Source organism: Neofelis nebulosa, chromosome 16 (genome assembly GCF_028018385.1).
Source record: "Neofelis nebulosa isolate mNeoNeb1 chromosome 16, mNeoNeb1.pri, whole genome shotgun sequence".
In the NCBI taxonomy this organism is placed as follows: domain Eukaryota; kingdom Metazoa; phylum Chordata; class Mammalia; order Carnivora; family Felidae; genus Neofelis; species Neofelis nebulosa.
In genome coordinates, this window is record NC_080797.1 from 5,418,129 (window position 1) to 5,438,812 (window position 20,684).

Consider the following 20,684-nt stretch of genomic DNA (forward strand, 5'->3'; position numbering starts at 1 on the left):
TTTCTTGGGGAGAGCTAACCCTAGCATGCATTTCCTCTAGCTGCAAATCAGTGACGTCTTTCAGCAAAAAGCACATAATAACCAATGACGTTGGTGTCCCTCCTTTTATACATATTTCAGGTTGGGCCAATGGAGCTGCAGAATTGGAATGGAATTCTAAAACCATGTCTATGTAAAGAGGTAGAACCTATATTTGAAACTTCTTGAGCTGTCAGACAAATAGGATTTATTCCTTGTACTAGTTCCAACGCTAGTTAATCTCTGCTGGCTCTTTGGAGCTTTGTGTGGTGAAGAGATTTTTGAGGCTATGACCGGTCTCAGCGGGAAAGCGTTCCATAATTGATTAGTGATGTCTGCCATGGGCGCGGGAGGAGAGCGTTATAGCACGGGATGTTGTTGTAGCCTGTTCTAGCCGCAAGGAGTGACTGAATGCAGTGCCTTGTAGCTAAATGTGTCCTTTTGGAGTTAAAAGTATAAAAAGTGTATGCCCTTTAACCTGTCATTGCTAACAAATTTGGAACAAACATGGACAAAACCACATTTGATAGTCTAGATGATCATAATAGGATAGCAGCCCCTTAAGGGGGCGACAATTCTCAAGAAGCTATTAAGACATTGAGCGCACATGTGGCCCACACATTTGACTCTTCAATTATGTTTCCAGAATATCTCCTGCGGTGCTTTGAATCTGCTAAGGCTTCCTCCTGGAGGTGTGGCTCATGACCTAACTGTAAGAATCTGTGTCCTAGAGAGCTTCTGGACATTCAGCTAGTGGGGGAAACATTTCCGAAGTCCTCTCCGAGAAGTACTTTTTCCTTGCAACCACTGGTGACTTAATTAGCTCCAGCTGCCATGACAAAATATCAACAACTGGATGCCTTGGAGAACAGTCTATTTCTCTTAGTTCTAGAAACTGAAAATACAAGATGGCGTCAGCAAGGTTGATGTCTGGTGAGAGCTCACTCTTGGGTTACAGGTGGCTCCCCTCTTGTTATATGGTCGCATGACAGAGGACTGTGGTCTCTTCTTCTTTTTTTTTTTTTTTTAATTTTTTAATGTTTATTTATTTTTGAGACAGAGAGCATGAACGGGGGAGGGGTAGAGAGAGACAGGGAGACACAGAATCCCAAGCAGGCTTCAGGCTCTGAGCTGTCAGCACAGAGCCTGATGTGGGGCTCGAACCCACGAACTGCGAGGTCATCACCCGAACTCAAGTCAGACACTTAACTGACTGAGCCACCCAGGTGCCCCATGTATTCTCTTCTTCTTATACGTATATTAACTCAGTTGGGGGCGGGCGGTCACCCTCCCAATTTTATCTAAACCTCATTACCTCCCAAAGACCTCATTTCCAAATACCATCATATTGGGGGATAGAGCATCAATGTATACATTTTGGAGGGCCACAAACAGTCATTAGACAACATTTGGTATGTGGTAGAGAGAAGGCAGTTCTATGAGGCCCCAAGTAGGATTCTGGATAGCAGGTCAGAAAGCCTAATTTATTTGTTCGTACTTTGACTAGCACCTAGCAGGACCCATTAAATATTCATTGAAAGACCGATAGACAGAATAAATGCTAAGGAATGAATAAAGGAATGCAGAGAAGAGGTGATCCCAGGCCAGGCTAGCCGTAGAGGTAACATGAGGTCATTCTTGCCCTCACATGTCTGGCTGATCAGATACAGGCTGTGAAGAGTCCAGAGGATATCAATTCTTAGGTACCCATCCAGTTCTAAAATGATGCAGTTCTGGGGCCACCTGGGTGGCTTAGTCAATTAAGCATCTGACTCTTGAGTTTTGTTTAGGTCATGATCTCATGGTTCGTGGGATCGAGCCCCCACAGTGGGCTCCACACTGAGTTTGGAGCCTGCTTGGGATTCTCTCTCTCCCTCTTCCTCTGCCCCTCCCTCGCTCATGCTCGCCCACCGCCCCCCCCCCCCAAATTAAAAAAAAAAAGCCACAGTTCTAGAATTCTAATTATGCAGGATGCAAACTTCCTTCACTCCATCTCTAGGTGGGGAATGCCGGAGCAAGGCATTCCCTTTCTTCTGCTTCCTGTTTGGAGTCTCTCTTATTTCACTACAGCAATTGCTTTGAGTTTTGGAAAGGGTCTGAAAAAGACCTTTCCATTTCCAGTATGACCTAAATTGGCATTCTCTAACATCTCTCTAATCAGAGACAGTAGCAAACATGACTTCCTTCCTTCCTTCCTCCCTCCCTCCCTCCCTTCCTTTTCTTTCTTTCTCATCTGCATACATGTTTTCATGATATTTTGGACAGAACACATTACCCTTCCATAGAGTCATGTTGATCAACTGTGAGGTCAGCTGTATCAGTTAAAATGCTTTCTAATTGCAGACAGACAATCCAGTGAAAAGAGCTTAATTAAAGTGGGGATACATTGGCTCAGGTAACGTAAAAGTGCAGGGGTGGGCAGACTTCACAAGGGGTGAGATTCCAGGTTCAAATGGTGCCAGTGAGACTGTGTTTCTTTCCATCTCTTGGCTCAGCCCAGGATGCTGCTGGCTCCTTCCTCGGGAGCAGCTCTGGGTTCTCCCTTCCCAGGGCAAGATAGCTGTCCTGATGCCATGCTGGCTTCCTCTCAGGGGAAAGGAGTGATCATCTTTCTCAGTCCTGCCCACATAAGTTCCCAGTTATTCTATGGGCTTCTGCCACTGACTTATTTTCTCCGAGTCTCCCAAATAAAGAGTTAAGATGTGCTGTGGGGCTTAAAGCTGGGTCCTGTGGAACCCCGGGCAGATCCCATTAAATGAGAGTGATGGAGGCTAAACCTCTGAATAAAGATTTGAGACTCTGGCTCAAAAAAAGGGGGAAAGAATGTTGGGAGAAATAGCATATCAGATGACAAGTTCCCCAAATGCTCAAAGAGCTGGCATCATGGGCTCCAATCCATAAGATTAACCAACCTACGTATGAAGGATTTCACGTGGATGCCAAAAGTCATCCTAACTCGTACAGGTGTGGAAAAGACTCTAGTCAACTGTAAGCTTGGTCTGAACCAATACATTGATTGGCCTCTTCAACAACAATAAAAATCCAATGTACTCGAATTTTCAGCCGTTAGAGCTGTCTAGCATTGAAATTAATGGCCTGAGAAGATAGTTTCTAAGTTGTCACTAGATGTCCTAAAGCAAAAGCTATATAGTCACCTACAGGGATATCACTGAGGGAATGTGGGGAAGCACAGACTCATTCATTCATTCATTCATTCATTCAACACGTATTTACTGAATGCCCCTGGTGTATGCTCGGATCTCTTGAAGTAGAGGCTGAGACAAATGTCGACAGGCTCCTTTTCAGGGGAGGAAGCAGGACGGTGCAAATGCAACAGAGGCTCTACAAAACCTTGGCCACAGGGAGCCTGGATCTTTGGAGAAAACGTGGCCCATCAGAGTTCCTGCGTTGAGCTAAAATAGCTAGGCCTTTGTACTTTCCAACTTGATTAGTCATTGGATGTGGGCCACTCAGGGAAGGAAGCCTGTGTTCCTGGAGGAGAAGCCTCTGTCCCTAGAGGAGCTGACAGCTGGAGATGTGTCCTTCTGTGTCCACCACAGTCTACTGCGTGCCAAGCAGCGTTTTGACATTGAAAGTACAGCAGTCAACAAAACAGTAGCAAAGCTCAAGCAAGAGCCGGCATTCCGGTGGAAGGTAAGAAGAGAACTTTTTTTTTTTTTAGTTTTTTAAAGTTTCATTTAAGTGATCTCCACACCTAACATGGGGCTTGAACTCACGACCCCAGTATCAAGAGTCACATGCTCATCCGACTGAGCCAGCCAGGCGCCCCTGAGAACTTTTAGAAAATATTTAAATGGGTGTGTAGCGCTTGGTGATAAATGCCGTGGTGCATCATGGTGAGGAGAAGGTAGCCGTGATGGAAGAAGAAATAGCGGGTAGTGGTGGGATAGTTATGCTATATTCATCAGGACGTTGGAGGAAAAACCCTGTAGACATCGAGGGCTTGAAGGGCTCCAGGCACTGAATGAGTGCAAAGGCTTTGAGGACGAGTTAGGACATCACTGTGGCGGGAGGGAGTGAGGAACAAGCAGTAAGACAGGGGCTTAGAAGAGTAGCAGGGGACCAGATCGGGCAGGGCCATGAGGCCATGGTTACACTCAGAGGCCATGGTAAAGACTCACGGTGGGAAGACACAACGGTGGTCGTTTGGTAGACACACTGCCTCCGCTTAGCGTCCCACTTTATAGAGGAGAAAACCAGATCCCATGGCAAGGGTAGGATCAGTACCAAGCTGCACAGGTAGAAATCCTAGAGAAAGTCAGAGTGGAGACAAGATACCGGATATATCCATTAGGATGCATTGGGCTGCATGTTAGAGAAACTCTAGATTCAAAGAGGCTTCCGTAAAAGGGAATTTACTGATTTCGCATTACTGGGAGACCAGAGTTGTGGGAGCCCTGGGCGCAGTTCCGTGAGTGGCTCAGTAATGCTCCTTCTGTCTTTCCATCTGTCGTCCTCGGTGTATCAGTCAGGATGGGCTAGGATATGCTGCGAAAATAGACCCAACTCCAGTGGCTAAATTTAAGAAGCAGACGTCTAGTTTTACTTCACGTCCATGGCCGGCCACCATTTCTGTAAACTGGGGGCTGTCCCTACTGCCATCAGTCACAGGCTGACAAAGCCACGCGCACACATTGCCAATCACCATGCCAGAAGAAAATGAGAATTCTACGGAGTGTCTGGAAGTGCCGATTAAATGCTCTAGTTCGGAAATAACATACATCATTTCTGCCCACGTTTTGTCCACCCTCCTACTCACAAATGGGCCAGAGATTACAATTCTAATATATGCCTGGGAGGCAGAGATACTCAGCGGCCCTGATGATTATCAAAGGAAGTGTCAGCTTCGACTAAGGACTAGTTGCCCCCCACCCCCACCCTCCACCTCCCTGCAAGGTCAGAACATTCACAGATACAACACTCAAAAAAGTAGAGGAATTCTCACCATTTTTGAGAGCGAGGATCATTTCCCCAGAATCTCCCAACGCTTCCCTCAGTTTGTATTGGCCAGAAATAGATCACGTGTTCATTCTTAACCAACCACTGGCCCAGGGGGAATTATCATGGTTGGTTTAGCCCAACCATGATAATTGGGATCTATCCAATAGGGATTTACCTTCTAGAGCCAGAGGTTGGGTCACTTTCTCTTGAGCCTGTGGGCTGGCTGGCTGAAGTCGGTACAGGTGTTGAAAAGATAACTCTTCTCTGGCACTTTTTAATGAGTTAAACCCACAAAGGAAGGATACTTTCATATGGGCAACAATTCAGGTATTGCAACCAGAAGGACAAAAGTAGAAACATGGATGCTGGTGGGCAAATGGATATTGGTAGGTAACGAACCTGATCTACCACGAAGGGCAGAAGAGGAGGGCTGGGGGTGCCAATAAGAAATATAATGCAGGGGTGCCTGGCTGGCTCAGTCAGCAAACTGTGAGACTCTTGATCCTGTGGTCATGAGTTCGAGCCCCACGCTGCGTGTAGAGATTGCTAAAAAATAAGTAAAGCTTAAAAAAAAAAAAAAAGAAAGATAATGCACTGCAGTGAGGGTTGGAGTGAATAACCTTGAAGATCCTATCCAATCCTGAGATACCATTATTTTCTGTGAGTTTGTTGACATTCCCATCTGTGAGCACAGGGGTTCAAATCACATTTGCGGGTGGGACTCTCTGAGGAACCAAACCCATTTCCCTCACTCAGTACCACCAGCTTCCAGATTGCTCTTCTGTGCCGTGGTCCTTACTCCGGTGGACTTAAGAGATCCAGCGATTGGGTCAATCTGACAGTGTCCTCCCCTGGAGCGGAACCCACCAATAGCTCTGGAGGGTTCTGCAGTGGAGGGAATGGGGTGGGGGGAACGGCGTGGGGGCAAGTGCACAAGAAGAGGGAGGGAGGGGCATCCCAGAATCCGCCCCTGGTGCCTTGGAATCTGGGCTCCAGCTCTCCCATTCATCCATTCTGGAGTTCCAAGGAGCGGTTCTCTGCCTTTCTGGCACGGGGGATCCTCAGTTCGGATCACGCAGGAGCCGGACCTAACACCCTTCCCACAATCTCTACGGCCCACGCTCTTGACAACGGCCCCTGCCTTCAACCTAAGCCACCCCGGCCCTTGCGCAAAAGGTCAGGACACACAGGCAGAATTCTGGCAGTGGCCGCGGCTTTTTGTTCTCATTTCCCCCATCTCCTCCATGGACACACGCCAAAGATGATGATTATGACTCCCTCTTGAGGTGGCCTCAAGGCTTCGACTTGGACCCGGGACTCCTTTCCACAGATCCCATGGGCAATCACACAGGAAGACTTCTCTCTCGGCACCCCCCCCCACCCCCCCCTTCACCTACAGCAGATGCATTTCAAAGCTGAGTCTTAAGAGACTCAGGCAGCTTTTTCCAACTCCGCCTCAACGCTCTGGAAAAAGTCCTTGAAAGAGGCAATAAAAGGTGCCACCCAGCGCCGGGAGCGGCTTGCGCCTGTGTTAGGGTTGCGGTTGGGGTCCTGGGAGGGGGGGGGAGGAGTGTGACTCAGGGCGAGAGACCGCAGGCCCTGCTCACAGGCAGCCCTACCACCTCAGACAAGCCACTTGACCCCTGGCCTCAGTTTAGGGACCTGTAGCAATGGGTTTGGCCTCCTCCCGCGGCTGCGAGCGTCGCCACTAGGGAGAGGCAAAGGCTTGCAGATCCCCGAGTCCCCCAGCGGGACTCGGGGAAGGTGGGACCCGCGCCCAGGGCGGCGCGGGGCAAAGGCGGCGGAGGTCTGGCCCAGCCGCGGGGCCGGCTCCGGAAGGGACGCTCCCGCCCCGCTCCCGGCCCCCTCTCCGCCTCCAGGCTCGCCGTTTCCAATAACGGGAGTCCTGGGCTTCGGTGACGCGGAGCTTCAAGTGCCGCCGAGAGTGGGGAGCGGCGAAGAGGAGCCCCCCCCCCCGCCAGGCGTGTAAACGTGGGCGGCGGTGAGCGGCCGCCTTCCCCTCCCCTCCTCTCCCCTCCCCTCGCGGCGCTCCCGCGTGTGCGGGTGTGTGAGTGCGTGTGTCTCCCTCGCTCCCTCCCGCACGCGCTCCGGCCGCTGCGCTCCCTCCCGCCGCCGCCGCCGCCGCCTCTGCAGTCGCAGCCGGGCATGGTGAGTGAGTGAGGGCCGGCCGCCGCGCGCCCCCCGCCGCAGCCCGCTCCGTCCCGGGGAGCCAGCCCGCGGCGGGAGCGCGCTGCGGGGCCGGCGGCCCGTGCGCCCTCGGTGGCCGGCGCGCAGGGCCGCCGGGCCCCCCGTCTCGCCGCGCGGGCTCCGCGCCCCTCCGGCCCCGAGCCCGGCTCGTCGAGGGCGGCGCGCTCCCTCCCCGCCCGCCGCGCGCCCTCCGCCCCCCGCCCCGCCCCGTGACCGGCTCCCCGTCTTGTCCCGCAGGACCCGCCCGGACGGGACCACGCCGCCGCCGCCGCCGCCCGGAGCCGCGCTTCAGGTCCCGCCTGAGCCGCGCCGCCGCCGCCGCCGCCGCCGCCGCCGCCGCCGCCGCCGGCGGGGGATGGGGCTGCCCGGGAGGCGCGCCGAGCCCGCAGGGGGAGCGCGGAGCCGGCGCGCAGCGTGAGCGCCCGAGCAGCCAGCGCCGGGCCGGTCCGTGCGCACCGCGCGCCGCCGCCGCCGCCGCCGCCGCCGCCGCCCGCGCCCCGATGGCGCCATCGCCCCGGCGCCGCTGAACGCCCGCGCCGCCGCCCTCGGAGCCCGGCGGCCGGGGAGCGGCCTGCCGCGGAAGCCCGCCCGCGCGCCCTCCCGCCCGGCCCCGCCATGGCGCTGCGGCGCCTCCTGCTGCTGCTGCTGCTGCTGCTCTCGCTGGAGTCCCTGCACCTGCTGCCCGGCGCCCGCGCCGCCCGCGGCCGCGCCGCCAACCGGACCCTGAGCGCCGGCGCCGCTGCCGTCGGGGGCCGGCGGCCCGGGGGCGCCCTGGCCCGCGGCGGCCGGGAGCCGAACGGCACCGCCCGGGCGCCCGGCGGCCCCGAGGCGGGGAGCCGGCGGGGGCAGCCCGCGGCGGCGGTGGCGGCGGCCAGCGCGGCCGTCACCTACGAGACGTGCTGGGGCTACTACGACGTGAGCGGCCAGTACGACAAGGAGTTCGAGTGCAACAACAGCGAGAGCGGGTACCTGTACTGCTGCGGCACCTGCTACTACCGCTTTTGCTGCAAGAAGCGCCACGAGAAGCTGGACCAGCGCCAGTGCACCAACTACCAGAGCCCGGTGTGGGTGCAGACGCCCAGCACCAAGGTGGTGTCGCCGGGGCCCGAGAACAAGTACGACCCGGAGAAGGACAGGACCAACTTCACCGTCTACATCACCTGCGGGGTCATCGCCTTCGTCATCGTGGCCGGCGTCTTCGCCAAGGTGTCCTACGACAAGGCCCACCGCCCTCCGCGGGAGATGAACATCCACAGGTGAGAGGTCCCGCTCCCCGAGCCTCCCGCCGCCTCGCCTCGCCTCGCCTCGCCCCTCCCTCCTGTCGCGCGTTCCCCCCCCCCCCCCCCCCCCGCCCGGCCCTTCTTCATTCACCCTCGGCCTCGGCGGCGGCGACGGCGGCGACGGCGGCGTCGCCACAGCTCTCTGGCTCTCCGAAACCCAGCTTCTCCCTTGCTCCCCTGACATGCGATAAATCACAGCCCTCTTGCCTTTTTTCACCATTTCTGCAGAACCCAGAACGCAGGCTTTGGTGGCAGGGGCAGAGTAAGGAGCCGTGGAACTCGTGGAGTTGGGAGTGTAAGAATTTTACAAATTGTAGAATTCTGGATGGCCGGGCAGGACTGGGGGAGGGGGGCGGCGGTGGCGGTCCAGGGTTCAGTTTTCCAGGCAAGTGGGCACTTTGGCATAGGTTTCTCTTGCATTCGGTTTTCTGAGTGGAACCAGCACAGCGTCTTTCAGACTAGGGTTCTGAACAATGCCGGCAGCTGACAGGAGAGAGTACCAAGCGATTTAGTATAAATCGGATGTTCTCTGGGTGTGAGAGCTGGGGGTGATCTGGAAAGGATGTTTTCCCCCCGGGGTAAGAAGGGGTAAAGATCTATCTATCCGTTCCGAGTGGACCAAGGGCAGATGGTGTCTCTTCATTACATCCTGCCCAAATGGGATGCTCATTTTCTTGCGGAGATTGGAGGACTTGTTCTTTCAAACCCTGTAGGCAGAACTCTCCGAGTGAACATTCTTGCTGTGCTAAACCTGGTGGGCAGCGTTTCCAGCTTACGTTTAGGGGGCCGGTGGGGGAAGCCTCCTACCAAAACTTACGCCAAGAGCACAGAATATGGTAATGTTTGGTCCTACCCTGACTGCCTCCCATCCCACCACCCTAGCCCCCAGTGAGTCCTTAGGGAGGTCGGAGCCCAAAGAACGGGAAACCAGACTGTCTTCACCACTCGGGGACCGATGCACCCAGGGGAGGCAGAGTTAGCTCTGTTTCTAGTCCCCTGGTGGTGGTGGTGATGAATGAATGACCAGACTTGGTTCAGCAGAGTCTTTCGGGGAAACAAACCGTGCCCCAGGACCTGCCTCCGGTTTTGGCACATGGTGCGGGCACCGGCTGGTAACTGGGACCCCCCTCCCGCTGACCCGTCCTCTTTCTGAGTTTGCCTAGCCGGTCCCCACCCTGAGCCATATACCTGAAGCTCGTCTCTACACTCTGATTGTTATCCTTTTGGCCTGGAAACCTCCTTCCCTTGCTGCTGTGGACGTCGTAAATCACCGATACCTTGATGAAGAGAGAGAAAGGAGGATAGAAATTTCTGGGCATGATTTTTTTTTTTTCTTCCTTTAAAGCTGTTGAGAAAAGATGATGTTCCCTGGCAGGTTTTATGGAGTCAGACGCACGAAGTTTGGGTACTTACACAGTGACATTCTTGGGTGTCAGGACTGGGTGCTTCCAAAACCGTTCGTAATCTTCACTCGTCACCCTAAGGTGCCACTTAGGTGGCACCCCATCTTCTCTTCCAGGTAGTGAGTCTGTGCCTGGCTGGTCCTGGGGGCTGATGGAGGGATTGAGACAATGATGTGTAGTCAGTCGGTGTCCCCTTTGGATTCTCGCTCTTGGCTCCTCTTGGAAAGCAGAGAAGGAATTGCCTGTGAAGCAGGTGGTCCTGGTCCAAATCGTCCCCCTCTCTGTGCCTTCAGGCCTCTTCACCTTTCTCCTGGGCTCCTGGCCTCTCACGCCACCTTCCCACTATGGCTGTGGTCTCCTGCTGGCTGGTGCCCACAGACCTTTCTTTGGGTTTCTTTCTTCTCGGAGCCTTTGTTCTGTGCTCTCTTAGACGGAGCCTTCCCCTGCCCTGACCTTGATGACCTGAATTGAGTCATCAAGACCTGGGAGGATGCTGATGGCCTTTGGATGCTGGCGCTGGCCTGTGTTCTCCGGGACTGTGACCCTGGAGATGTCCCTGTCCCTCTCGGTGATTTTTCCCCTCCCCATCCCACCGACCCCCTTCCCCAACCCCAAACTAGGGTGCTGGTCTGTGTGTGGGTGGATAGCCCTGTGACTGGTGATGTGATTAGAGCAGTTTGTCTCTGGGGTCGGGGAAGGCAGGTGACCAGGGTAAGGGAGCTGAATTCAGCCTCAGACCATTATGTAAATAGGGGACGTTTCTGCCTCAAATTCACCTCCTGATTTTATTCAGTTCACAGCACCTCTTCCAGCAGCTGCAATGTTGCCCTGCTCAAGGCTTTGGAAACTACCATACTGATGCTTGTTAAGTAGGGGATGATGCCTGTCTCTGTGTTTGGGGGAAGGGGACGGAGCATGAGCTACTCATCGAGGACATTCCATGAGTGACCTTGGGCAGCGGGGGGGGGGGGGGGGGGGGGGGAAACTCCGTGTCTGGCCCTGGGTGACTCAGGCACAACAGCATCCCATCTCCGCCCCCCGCCCCTCCCCCCCCCCCCCCCCCACCAGGCGTGTCAGGGTGAGTGTGCACATTGAAGGTTGCTCCTCCCCGACTCCTGGGTGTGTTCCCATGAGTTGCTTCACTTTGCTCACACTTTAAGAGGTCACCGCTTGCCATCCTGGGGAGTTTTTCACGCAGCTCTTCTTGTTGGGAGCCAGGGTAGGGAAAAGGGAAGAGATCAATCCCCACCATAGTGAGTTTTCCCCCCAGGGCAGAGTGGGGAGGAGGAAGGAGGCTCACTCTTCAGAGGTCAGCGGAGGAAGCGGGACGTGCGTCTGGTTCCATGTGCCTTGAAATAGTTCAGCAGAGACGTTTCCATTTCTGAAAAAGGCAAAGAATCTATTCCAGGGCGTGATCCTTTCTCTGGTAGATGGCTAGCTGGGCCGGCAGGGGCTGGGGCCCAGGGAGGAGAACTGCCTCCTTGAAAGGGGTGTTGGTGGCATGGTCCGAAGGGGTGAGAGGGAGGAGAGAAGGGAGGCTGCAGCCCTGAGATCAGCCATCTGCCTCCTCCTGGTGGCCCTGGGCTGGCCAGCCCTCCGCCTGCCCAGGGTACACATTCCTCAGAACAGGGCTTGCTTTCACTGCTCTGGCCCCCGAGGGGAAAAGCAGATTTAGTCTTTTCCAGAAGTGATTAGACCTGGCCATCCTGTTTCTGTAGAAGTCAGCGTCTGTAGGGGAAACTCAGCTCTCCGGTGATTCTGATAGATGAGCAAAGTCACACTCAGCTGGACCCCGGGGAGGAGAAAGTGACGGCCAGAGGGATCAAAGGCAGAGCTGTGCTTTGGATCTGGGGAGCCACTGGATGCCGGGTGACCACCTTTCCTGGCCGGAAGCATGTTTCCCACCTGGATCTCTACCTCGCCTTCCCCTGTTCACCCTCCCCGGGCTGAGGCTCGAGCTGGTACTGATTTGAATGCTTCTTGAGCGGTCTCTGCACCGCTTCCTGGTTCTTGGGGCTCTTTGCTCAGTGAGGGCTGCCCGCCCGAGGCAGGGCTTTGACCCAGCAGCCGGCCCTGTCTGAGCATCTCACATGCAAACCTGTTTCTTCCTCCTCCCCCAGAGTTGATTCATTAGCGTCCTCGACATGAGAATCTCCAAGGGAAGAACCGTAGCTTTAATGGCTACTTAGCAGATGAGGTCTGAAGCCATTTGGGTGACCTAGTTCAAGGTGGTGGACCCAGACCTGCCCTGGGTCCCCCCGCTGTACGGGGGTGGAGGGGGTGGAGGAATTTGGGGTTGGGGGGGGTCGTGCTCAGGGTTGCGGGCCAAAGAACCTGAGCAGATGTTACCAGGAGAAAGGAAGAGCGACAGGAGGTGACCCTACAGCCGTCGGGAGGGTCCTGTGTCTTTGGACTCCTCTGGTTGTTTCTAGAAGAAGCCAGGGAACCCTTTGTTTCCCCTTTTCTCCCTCTAGAAATTAATTACAAATTAATTACAAACCCAAAGAGGTCTGTTCTGTGCGCACAGACCCGGTAACTGTAATAGCAGGACCCCTTTGCTGGCTGACTTCGTGAGGTTCTCTTCATAGGTTCCCTGGCCATGAATTGTCAGAGCACCCCCACAAACACCCCCATTTTTGGAAGCACTGTGAGCTCATTCTAACAAGTCGATCTAAACAGAGAGTCAACTTTTTTATTTTATTATGTTTTACTTCTAACAGAGCAGTTGCAAGGACAGGAAAAAGAAAATCTTGCCTTGGATGGAAGGCCCCCCTTTAATGTTTTCTGTTTCTGCGGGGGAAAGCAGTGAAGTTGGGGAAGGGTTCAGGAAGGCTCATGGAAGAGGGTTTAGGGAAGGTAATGGGGTGAGAAGTGGACACAACGTGCATTCCTTCGTTCCACGGACAAGTCCCACTCACCTGCTGGGGGCCAGCTCTGTTTATAACCACAGAACGTATAAGCCTCTAAGGTGTGTGTGACCTTGGACACATGAGGCCAGCAGAACTCATTCTTAAAAAAAATTTTTTTTTTTAATGTTTCTTTATTTTAATTTTTTTCTTTCAATGTTTGTTTACCTTTGAGAGACAGAGAGAGACAGAGCATGAGCAGGGGAGGGGCAGAGAAAGAGGGAGACACAGAACCGGAAGCAGGCTCCAGGCTCCCAGCTGTCAGCACGGGGCCTGTCGAGGGGCCCGAACCCATGAACTCTTGAGATCATGACCTGAGCAGAAGTCAGACGCTCAACCGGCTGAGCCACCCAGATGCCCCAGTTCATTCTTGATTTTAACATGTCTGCCATGCAACTACTTTTCAAAAACCCTGCACTTTGAGGGTTCCGCCCGGCATGTTGCTGGCTGTCTTTTGCCCTCTCCGGTGCCCCCCGCCCCAGCCCAGGAGGCGTGCACATCGGTCCCCCTTCCCCACCCACAGCCGCACCCCAGGCTCTGAGCACATTCCTTGGGAAGAGCCTACCCACAGTGCTAGGCTGCCAAGACACAGGTAGAGGAAAAAGTCCGTTTCACTGTTTTCAGCCTATTTTAATGAGAGATCAGATTGACTGTGCAGTTGATTCAGATCCATTGTGCAGGAAGCAGTGGTTCAGACAGCTGAAAAAGTGTGCTGATGGAAGGAGGTTAATTCACCAGCCCCAGGCAGACATGCCCACGAAGGATACGGAATAGAAGGGAACCACACCAAAGGAAGCTTCATCCTTCCTCCCCCTGCACTGCCTGATGTCTCCAGGGCCTGGCAGGATTGATTGCCTTTAGATCTTAACTTTCTGGCTCCTCTTCCGTAGTGAGTTAGAATCCCCACCACACGCTGAGAGAGCAGCCAGCCACTGGCTACTGAGTCCCGCATCATCTGCTTTTTAAATTGTGAATTCAGGTGTGGTTTGTCTTGTGGTGTTGATTGTATCCCTTGACGACATCCATCCTGTGGCGATGGGTGGAGGGGTGGTTCTGGAGGACTATATTAGGGTCTACGTTGAATTCATTAAAACAATTTTTTTTTAAAGTTTATTTATTTTTGAGAGGGAAACAGTGCGAGCGGGTGAGGGGCAGAGAGAGGGAGACAGAATTCGAAGCAGGCACCACAATGTCACTGCAGAGCCTGATGTGGGGCTCGAACTCATGAACTGTGAGATCATGACCTGAGTCAAAGTCGGATGCTCAACCTACTGAGCCACCCTGGCGCCCCTAAGTTCGTTCTTTGAAGTATCTTCTTCTGCGGTGATCCCCCCACCCCCTATGTTGGGAAACGCCAGCCCATTGTTTTTCCGAGTCACATTTCTGACCTCGCGTTTCTAGTAGGTACTGCAGACCAGGAGGAGGGTTTATCTGCAGACCCTCAGAGGGTCTCGGTCCCTTGGCCTTGAACAGGCTTATTTCATACACGTTCAGGATAGATTGTGCCTGTCCATTCTTGTTCTTTTTTATCTCTACAAGTAAAACCATGGGCGCCTGGGTGGCTCAGTCGGTTGAGCGTCCGACTTCCACTCAGGTCATGATCTCGCGGTTCGTGAGTTCGAGCCCCGCGTCGGGCTCTGTGCTGACACCTCAGAGCCTGGAGCCCTCTTCGGATTCTGTCTCCCTCTCTCTCTACCCCTCCCCGGCTCGTGCTTTGTCTCTCTCTCCCTCAAATATAAATAAGCAGTAAAGAAATTTAAAAAAGAAGTGAAACCAAAACATTCTGAAAAGGCATGGTAATATAGTTGACCCTTGAATGACTCTGGTTTGAACTGTGTAGGTCCATTTATACGTGGATTTTTAAAAATTAATTAATTTTTTAGTTTTATTCTGCACTTTTTTTGTTTTGTTTTGTTTTGTTTTGTTTTGTTTTGTTTTGTTTTGTTTTGTTTTTAAAGTAGGCTCCACGCTCCTGCTTGGGGCTCCAGCTCACAACACTGGTATTCAGAATCACATGCTCTCCAGACTGAGCCAGCCGGGTACCCTCAGGATACTTTTTTTTCAATAAAGACAGTGCAGAACTGTAACGTATTTTCTCTTACGAGTTTCTTGATATTTCCTTCTCTCTCGCTTACTTTATCGTAAGGTTACCATATATGACGCGTGTAATGTACAAAACGTGTTAATTGACTGCCGTGTTATTGGTAAGATTTCTGGTCAGCAGTAAGCTGTTGTGGTTACGTTTTGGAGGGAGTCAGAAATTATACTTGGATTTTCTTTTTTTTGTTGTTTTTTTAAATTTTTATTTTATTTTATTTATTTAAAAAAATTTTTTTAATGTTTATTTTTGAAGGAGAGAGAGACAAGAGTGTGAGTGGGGGAGGGAAGAGAGAGAGGGAGACACAGAATCTGAAGCAGGCTCCGGGCTCCGAGCTGTCAGCACAGGGCCCGACACGGGGCTCGAACTCACAAACTGTGAGATCATGACCTGAGCCAAAGTCAGACGTGTAACCAACTGGAGCCACCCAGGCACCCCTATTTTATTATTTTTTTAAAATTCACATCCAAACTAGTTAACATATAGCACAACAATGATTTCAGGAGTAGATTCCTTAGTGCCCCTTACCCATTTAGCCCATCCCCCCTCCCACAACCCCTCCAGTAACCCTCAGTTTGTTCTCCATATTTATGAGTCTCTTATGCTTTGTCCCCCTCCCTGTTTTTATATTATTTTTGTTTCCCTTATGTTCATCTGTTTTGTTTCTTAAAGTCCTCATATGAATGAAGTCATATGATATTTGTTTTTCTTTAATTTCGCTTAGCATAATACCCTCCAGTTCCATCCATGTAGTTGCAAATGGCAAGATTTCATTCTTTTTGATTGCCGAGTAATACTCCACTGTATAGATATACCACACCTTCTTTATCCATTCATCCATCAATGGACATGTGGGCTCTTTCCATACTTTGGCTATCGTTGATAGTGCTGCACATTGGGGTGCATGTGTCCCTTCGAAACATACTTGGATTTTCTTAACAAATTATTATTTTTTTATTTTATTTTGAGAGAGAGAGAGAGAGGGCTAGTGTAGGGGAGAGGGACAGAGGAAGACAAGGAGAAAGAAAATCCCAAGCAGGCTCCAGGCTCAGCGCGGTGCCCGACCGGGGGCTCGATCCCACAACCCTGGGATCATGACCTGAGCCGAAATCAAGAGTCGCACGCTCAGCGGGCTGAGCTGTCCAGGTGTCCCTGTCCCTGGGTTGTCAGCTGCACGAGTCATTGCCCCTAACCCCTGCCTGATTTGCTCAGGGGTCAACCTTCTTTCTGTTATTTTGTCGTCCGTTATAGAATCGTTGAATTTTTTTGCAGGCCAAGTCAGCAGCCTAACGTCCTGATTTTATAAGTGAGGCAGCTGACACACAGGGAGGTCAGATCACAGTGCCCCGGGGTGGGGGGAGCAGCTGGGGGTGGTGAGCTTGACCTGGAAGCCGAGGGCCACTCTGCGTCCCGGGCCCACTCTCCTGCCTGGTTGCCTCTCAGCCTTGTCTTGCGCAGTGAACGTCTATTATTGTCTTACGCTATGCACCTGTTTCGGAAACTCTGTTATTGTCTTACGCTACGCACCTGTTTCTGAGTCAACACCGGATAACTTCCCGATACTTAGGGATGTGAGCGACGGCCTTCTCCCTTCTCTTGCTTCCCTGACTTTCCTTGGTCCCTCCTCATTCAATTTTACGGTCCCCTAAAATGATTTCCGTCGCACTTCCACGGTCGCCTTGTAGTTTTCCCCACTGTCCCTTTGTAAAGGGCAATAACCTGACCTAAGCACAATCCTTGGATAAGATCTAAGGAATGCAGACCATCGAAGAAGGGAGATGCCCCGCAGGCCAGAAGGTTGTGAGACCATCAGGTAAAACCGGAGGTGGTCGTCTGTGATTCAGAAGGTGCGGTCTGAATGCTTTCTCTCTCTCCCAGAGATGGGTGGGGACGCGGCCATCTAACCAGGTCAATGAGTTTTGGTTTTGCCAGAGACCGGGAGACCTCCAGGCAACACCCTCCCTGGGGCCCAGGTGCGTGTGATTTCAGGTTTGTCCCCCGGGATGGCCCCCTGCATACAAGACAGCTCTGTGGGCCTCAGAAACGCATTCACTGGTGTGGGCCTTGCCCCTTCTCAGCTCTGGGCCACCATCCCACAGGGGCGAGGTGGATACAAGGTGAGGGGGCTGAAGGGGCTTCAGGGACGTGGCTAACGAGGCTGGAAATTTGGGTCTGACCATTACATGAAATTCACCTCCGCGGCCTGCAGTTTGGAGCCTGATTCTGTGTACCTCTCCTAAACGTGTCCCCCTTCTAAGCAGTCACCTTGGGAGGCCACACGCCGACTCTCCCCCGGACAGTGTTGTCATAGTGTTTTCAGAGCCCATGGCACGTCATCTTGACTCTCTCTGTAACGGGGCACATTTTTATCCTCTTGGGCTAAGATTTGATTCTTGTAAGAGGCGCTAAGTCACGGGGCGGAGGCCGACGAGTGGAATCGGCGATCGGCTGGTTATTGGCGGAAGTAAAGAGTGCCTCTAGCAATGAGGCCTGCTGTCCTGGGATCCACATCAGCTGTCTCCAGAGGCCGAGCCCAGGAGAGGCGCTCGGGTGATGAGTGGTGGGGCCCGCAGGTCAGAGCCCGGCTCTCTGTGGCGGCCACTTCTCAGGGGCCGCACCTCCCCGGCCGTAGGACATTCAGCTCTGCGTTTTATCGGTGTGTCGGGGCAGACCTCGCGGGAGCTGGAAAAAGAAAGGAGTTGAATATGCAGGAAATAGTTCAAATGACTGCCCAGAAAGGGAGGGGAAAAAAAGAAAAAGAGAAAAAAAGAATGTCCCACATTTCTTCAAGAGATAGTAGTCAGATAGCTCAATTTAGATTCCTCATTTGATTCTGAGGGTACAGGGACCCAGTTTCCTCGGAATGCATGCGGCCCAGCTTGGGGTCAGAGCCGGGCTTCTCAGTGCTCTCCCTTTCCTGCACGTGGATGTCACCACCTGTGCAGTTTGGCATTCGCGTGAGGTCCCCGCCAGGGCCGGACAGCCGTCGAGGAGGTAGAAATGTTTGCAAGCACAGGAACGTGGGGCTTCCCGTGAGAATTGCCTGTAGGTTTCTGACATGCGTGTACTGGGCCCCCAGGTCCCCCAAGAGTACAGTCACTGTGCGAGATTGGTCACAGAAGCAGAGCGAGGGTGGGGCAGGTGACAAGGGGCCACAGGGGCAGTTTGTGGCCGATTCTTGCGTTTTTTGGCGGGGGGGTGGGGGGGGGGCGTGGTGGTGGTACAGCGGGTGGGCTGATGTTTCTCTTTTCCATCAGGAGTTAGTAGGACGGTGAGGTGGCCCTCCTGCTGTGTGGGCTGGGGCAAAGCCTCTGGCACTCTTGGACCCTGGGAGGAACCAGCCCTGCTCTGTGGCTGGGGAGCCAGCTTCCTCGGCTCAAAGGTCAGGATGGTGGGGAGGTTTGTTGCCCAGAAGCCTACAGGAGCCCATCACCTGTGCACCTGCAGAGAGCTGGTGTCGAGGAGGGCCAGAGGCCTCGGTTAGCTGAGGGCTCAAGGTCATGTGGATGAAGCGGGGGTGGGGGTGGGGGTGGTGGTAGGGAGACTCTTGGGAGAGTGCTCAGTCCCCAGGGCTTGCTCTGTGTCTGGAACCCTGCTGTGCACTGGACCTAAGCTGCCTCCGTGCGTCTTTCCTTCACCCTCCGGGGATAGGTGCCCATTGAACAGACGAGGAAATCAACTCAGAGAGGCTTAGTAACTTGTCCAAGTTCGCACGGCTAGAGCTGTGCCAGTCTCCATCTCCTTCGGGGGCCAGCTGGCTCTCATCTTCCCAGATGTAAACGGGTCACCCAGATCAGGGTACTGCAGACCCGGGCTGGTGGCCTCGCTTGCATTGCCTGCAGGGCACAAGGCCACCAGGGTGCGGTGCAAAGGCTTGTTTTCAAGAATGGGTTATATTGGTCGAGGATAGCGAAGGCGATGCAAAGAAAATGTAAAAAATCAGAGAACAAAAAACCCAAAGCCACACACCCCGATTCCAATGGACAACCAACAGCAAAACACAAAACACAAAACAAAACAAAAAAACAACAACAGACCTTTCCAGTATTGGCAGAACCCCGGGGCAATGCTGCACGAGTCCCAGCTCTGGAATAATAGGGGCACTAGGGAGAAGAAGTGATTTGGGGGCAAGACGATGGACCTCGGGCCATTCCCAGTTTTAATTACTGAGACATACGGCTCAGAAACAGCTCCATTTATCACTGCCCCCCACCCCCACCTCCCTGCCCCATTTATAACCAGAGCACCGTGCACACAAGACAGAGTTTCAGCCAGCTCACTGCTGCTTCCCGCTCCGGTCCTGTCCTTCTCCCGTTTCCATTTTCCTAGCCGTGCTTCCTAATTCCTCATTCTTTCCAGGTGTTTCTCTGTTTCTTGTGACCTCAGGTCCTCTGTCCTGAAAGGCTCGCTCAGAGGAAGGCATCCTGGGGAACCCTCAGCGCCCCGGGCTTTCCTCCCAAACTTCTGTTGACCTGGTCGTGGCCATGGCCGTGGGCAGTGGTGGGGCTGGCCTGCAGCTCTGGGACAGGGTCTCTGACCGGGGCACTTACCTGCTTGAGGTGGGTGTGGGAACCATTTCTCTAGAAAGTGAACATGGATGCCACCACCTGTGCAGTTTGGCATTCGCGTGAGGTCCCCCCTCCCAGGGAGGGGGGTTCCTGAGCCCTGTTTGCAGTACTCCCCCCCCCCCCCCCAGCCCCCACCCACTTCTGGTCACAGGAACAGGAGAAGCCTTGATCACCCTGGCCCAGAGCCACTGTCCCCACCTCGAGACCATGGAGGCCGAGTTCCAACCAGGCTCTGGGTGGCTACAAGGTTGGCCCTGCTCCCCGGCGTTTGGGAGAGGAGTGCGTGCTCTCTGCCGGCTTCCCAAACACTCATTATTCCTTGCTTTTTTGGCATTTGGTCTCGTGTACTGTTCCCATTAGCTCTGGCATTAAAGTCTCATTACTTAGGACATCTGTCCTCTGGACATATTCGCGGCCCCCTTAGCCAAATGTCCTCTTCTGGGAAGTATGCTTTCCACTCTGTCCCCTTTTCCAGCTTCCTTCGGTCTGGCTGCCCCAGGGAGGAGGGATTTGAACCCGAGAGGGCCCTCCCCCCCCCAGGAGGAGGGGCGGCTGTTGATGCTGAGTGGCATCTGAGAGCGTGTTTCAGAGCCCATCAGCTCCTCCCATTTGGAGGTCTTGGGAATGCAGACCCTTGCTGTCATCCCTCAGTAGGGCAGGAATGGACGCAGAACGCCATAATAGCAAAGGAGCTGTTTCCAGGAGAACTTTCCTAGACCAGCCTTGGATCCCATCAGGCAGGAACTCTGTCCTCAGTCACCCTGATGTCGGGGCCTCCTGTAAACCCACCTCTCGGGCGCTGGTAGGCAGGTGGGTGAATCAGGATTCCAGCCACCCTGTCGGACTGGCAGCTGACACTCTGTGACTTTCTACTGTGTCCTGAGTAGTTCACTCCCTCCCATCTTTGCCCGGGGATGATCCCCCAGAGGCTTGGGGGAGGGGGGGTGGGATGGGGGTGGGGCTCTTGATGCTGTGGGAAATCACAGCGCCTTTCTGTTCTCAGATCATCAGCAGCCAGCTTTTCTTGCCCACCTCCTCTCCCAGCCTCAAGCGTTCATGAAGAGAGTTGGGTCTGTCGCTTCTGTCTCTCTCCATCTTTCAAGTCTGATCATTAAAATGTGTCTTCTCCTTCCCGCGGGTGTCTTTGTCCACTCTTGCTTATTTCTTCCTTCTTTCCTTCTTTTGATCTCTTTTCACTTCTGTTAAGATGGTGGGGGGGGGGGAGGTTCCTTTGCTTCCTT

General features: G+C 53.7%; 1 protein-coding gene across 4 annotated transcripts in view; it reads left to right on the top strand.

Annotated features, from left to right (window-relative positions):
• Window positions 1–7,696: 7,696 nt before the first annotated feature.
• Window positions 7,697–20,684, top strand: part of SHISA6 (shisa family member 6) — a 284,097-nt gene continuing 271,109 nt past the window's right edge. For all 4 annotated transcript variants that reach the window (XM_058705523.1, XM_058705524.1, XM_058705525.1 and 1 more), the window contains exon 1: window positions 7,697–8,444. In XM_058705523.1, the coding sequence (XP_058561506.1) occupies window positions 7,804–8,444 (641 nt within the window). In that variant the 5' untranslated portion in view covers window positions 7,697–7,803. The remainder of the gene's footprint in view (window positions 8,445–20,684) is intronic.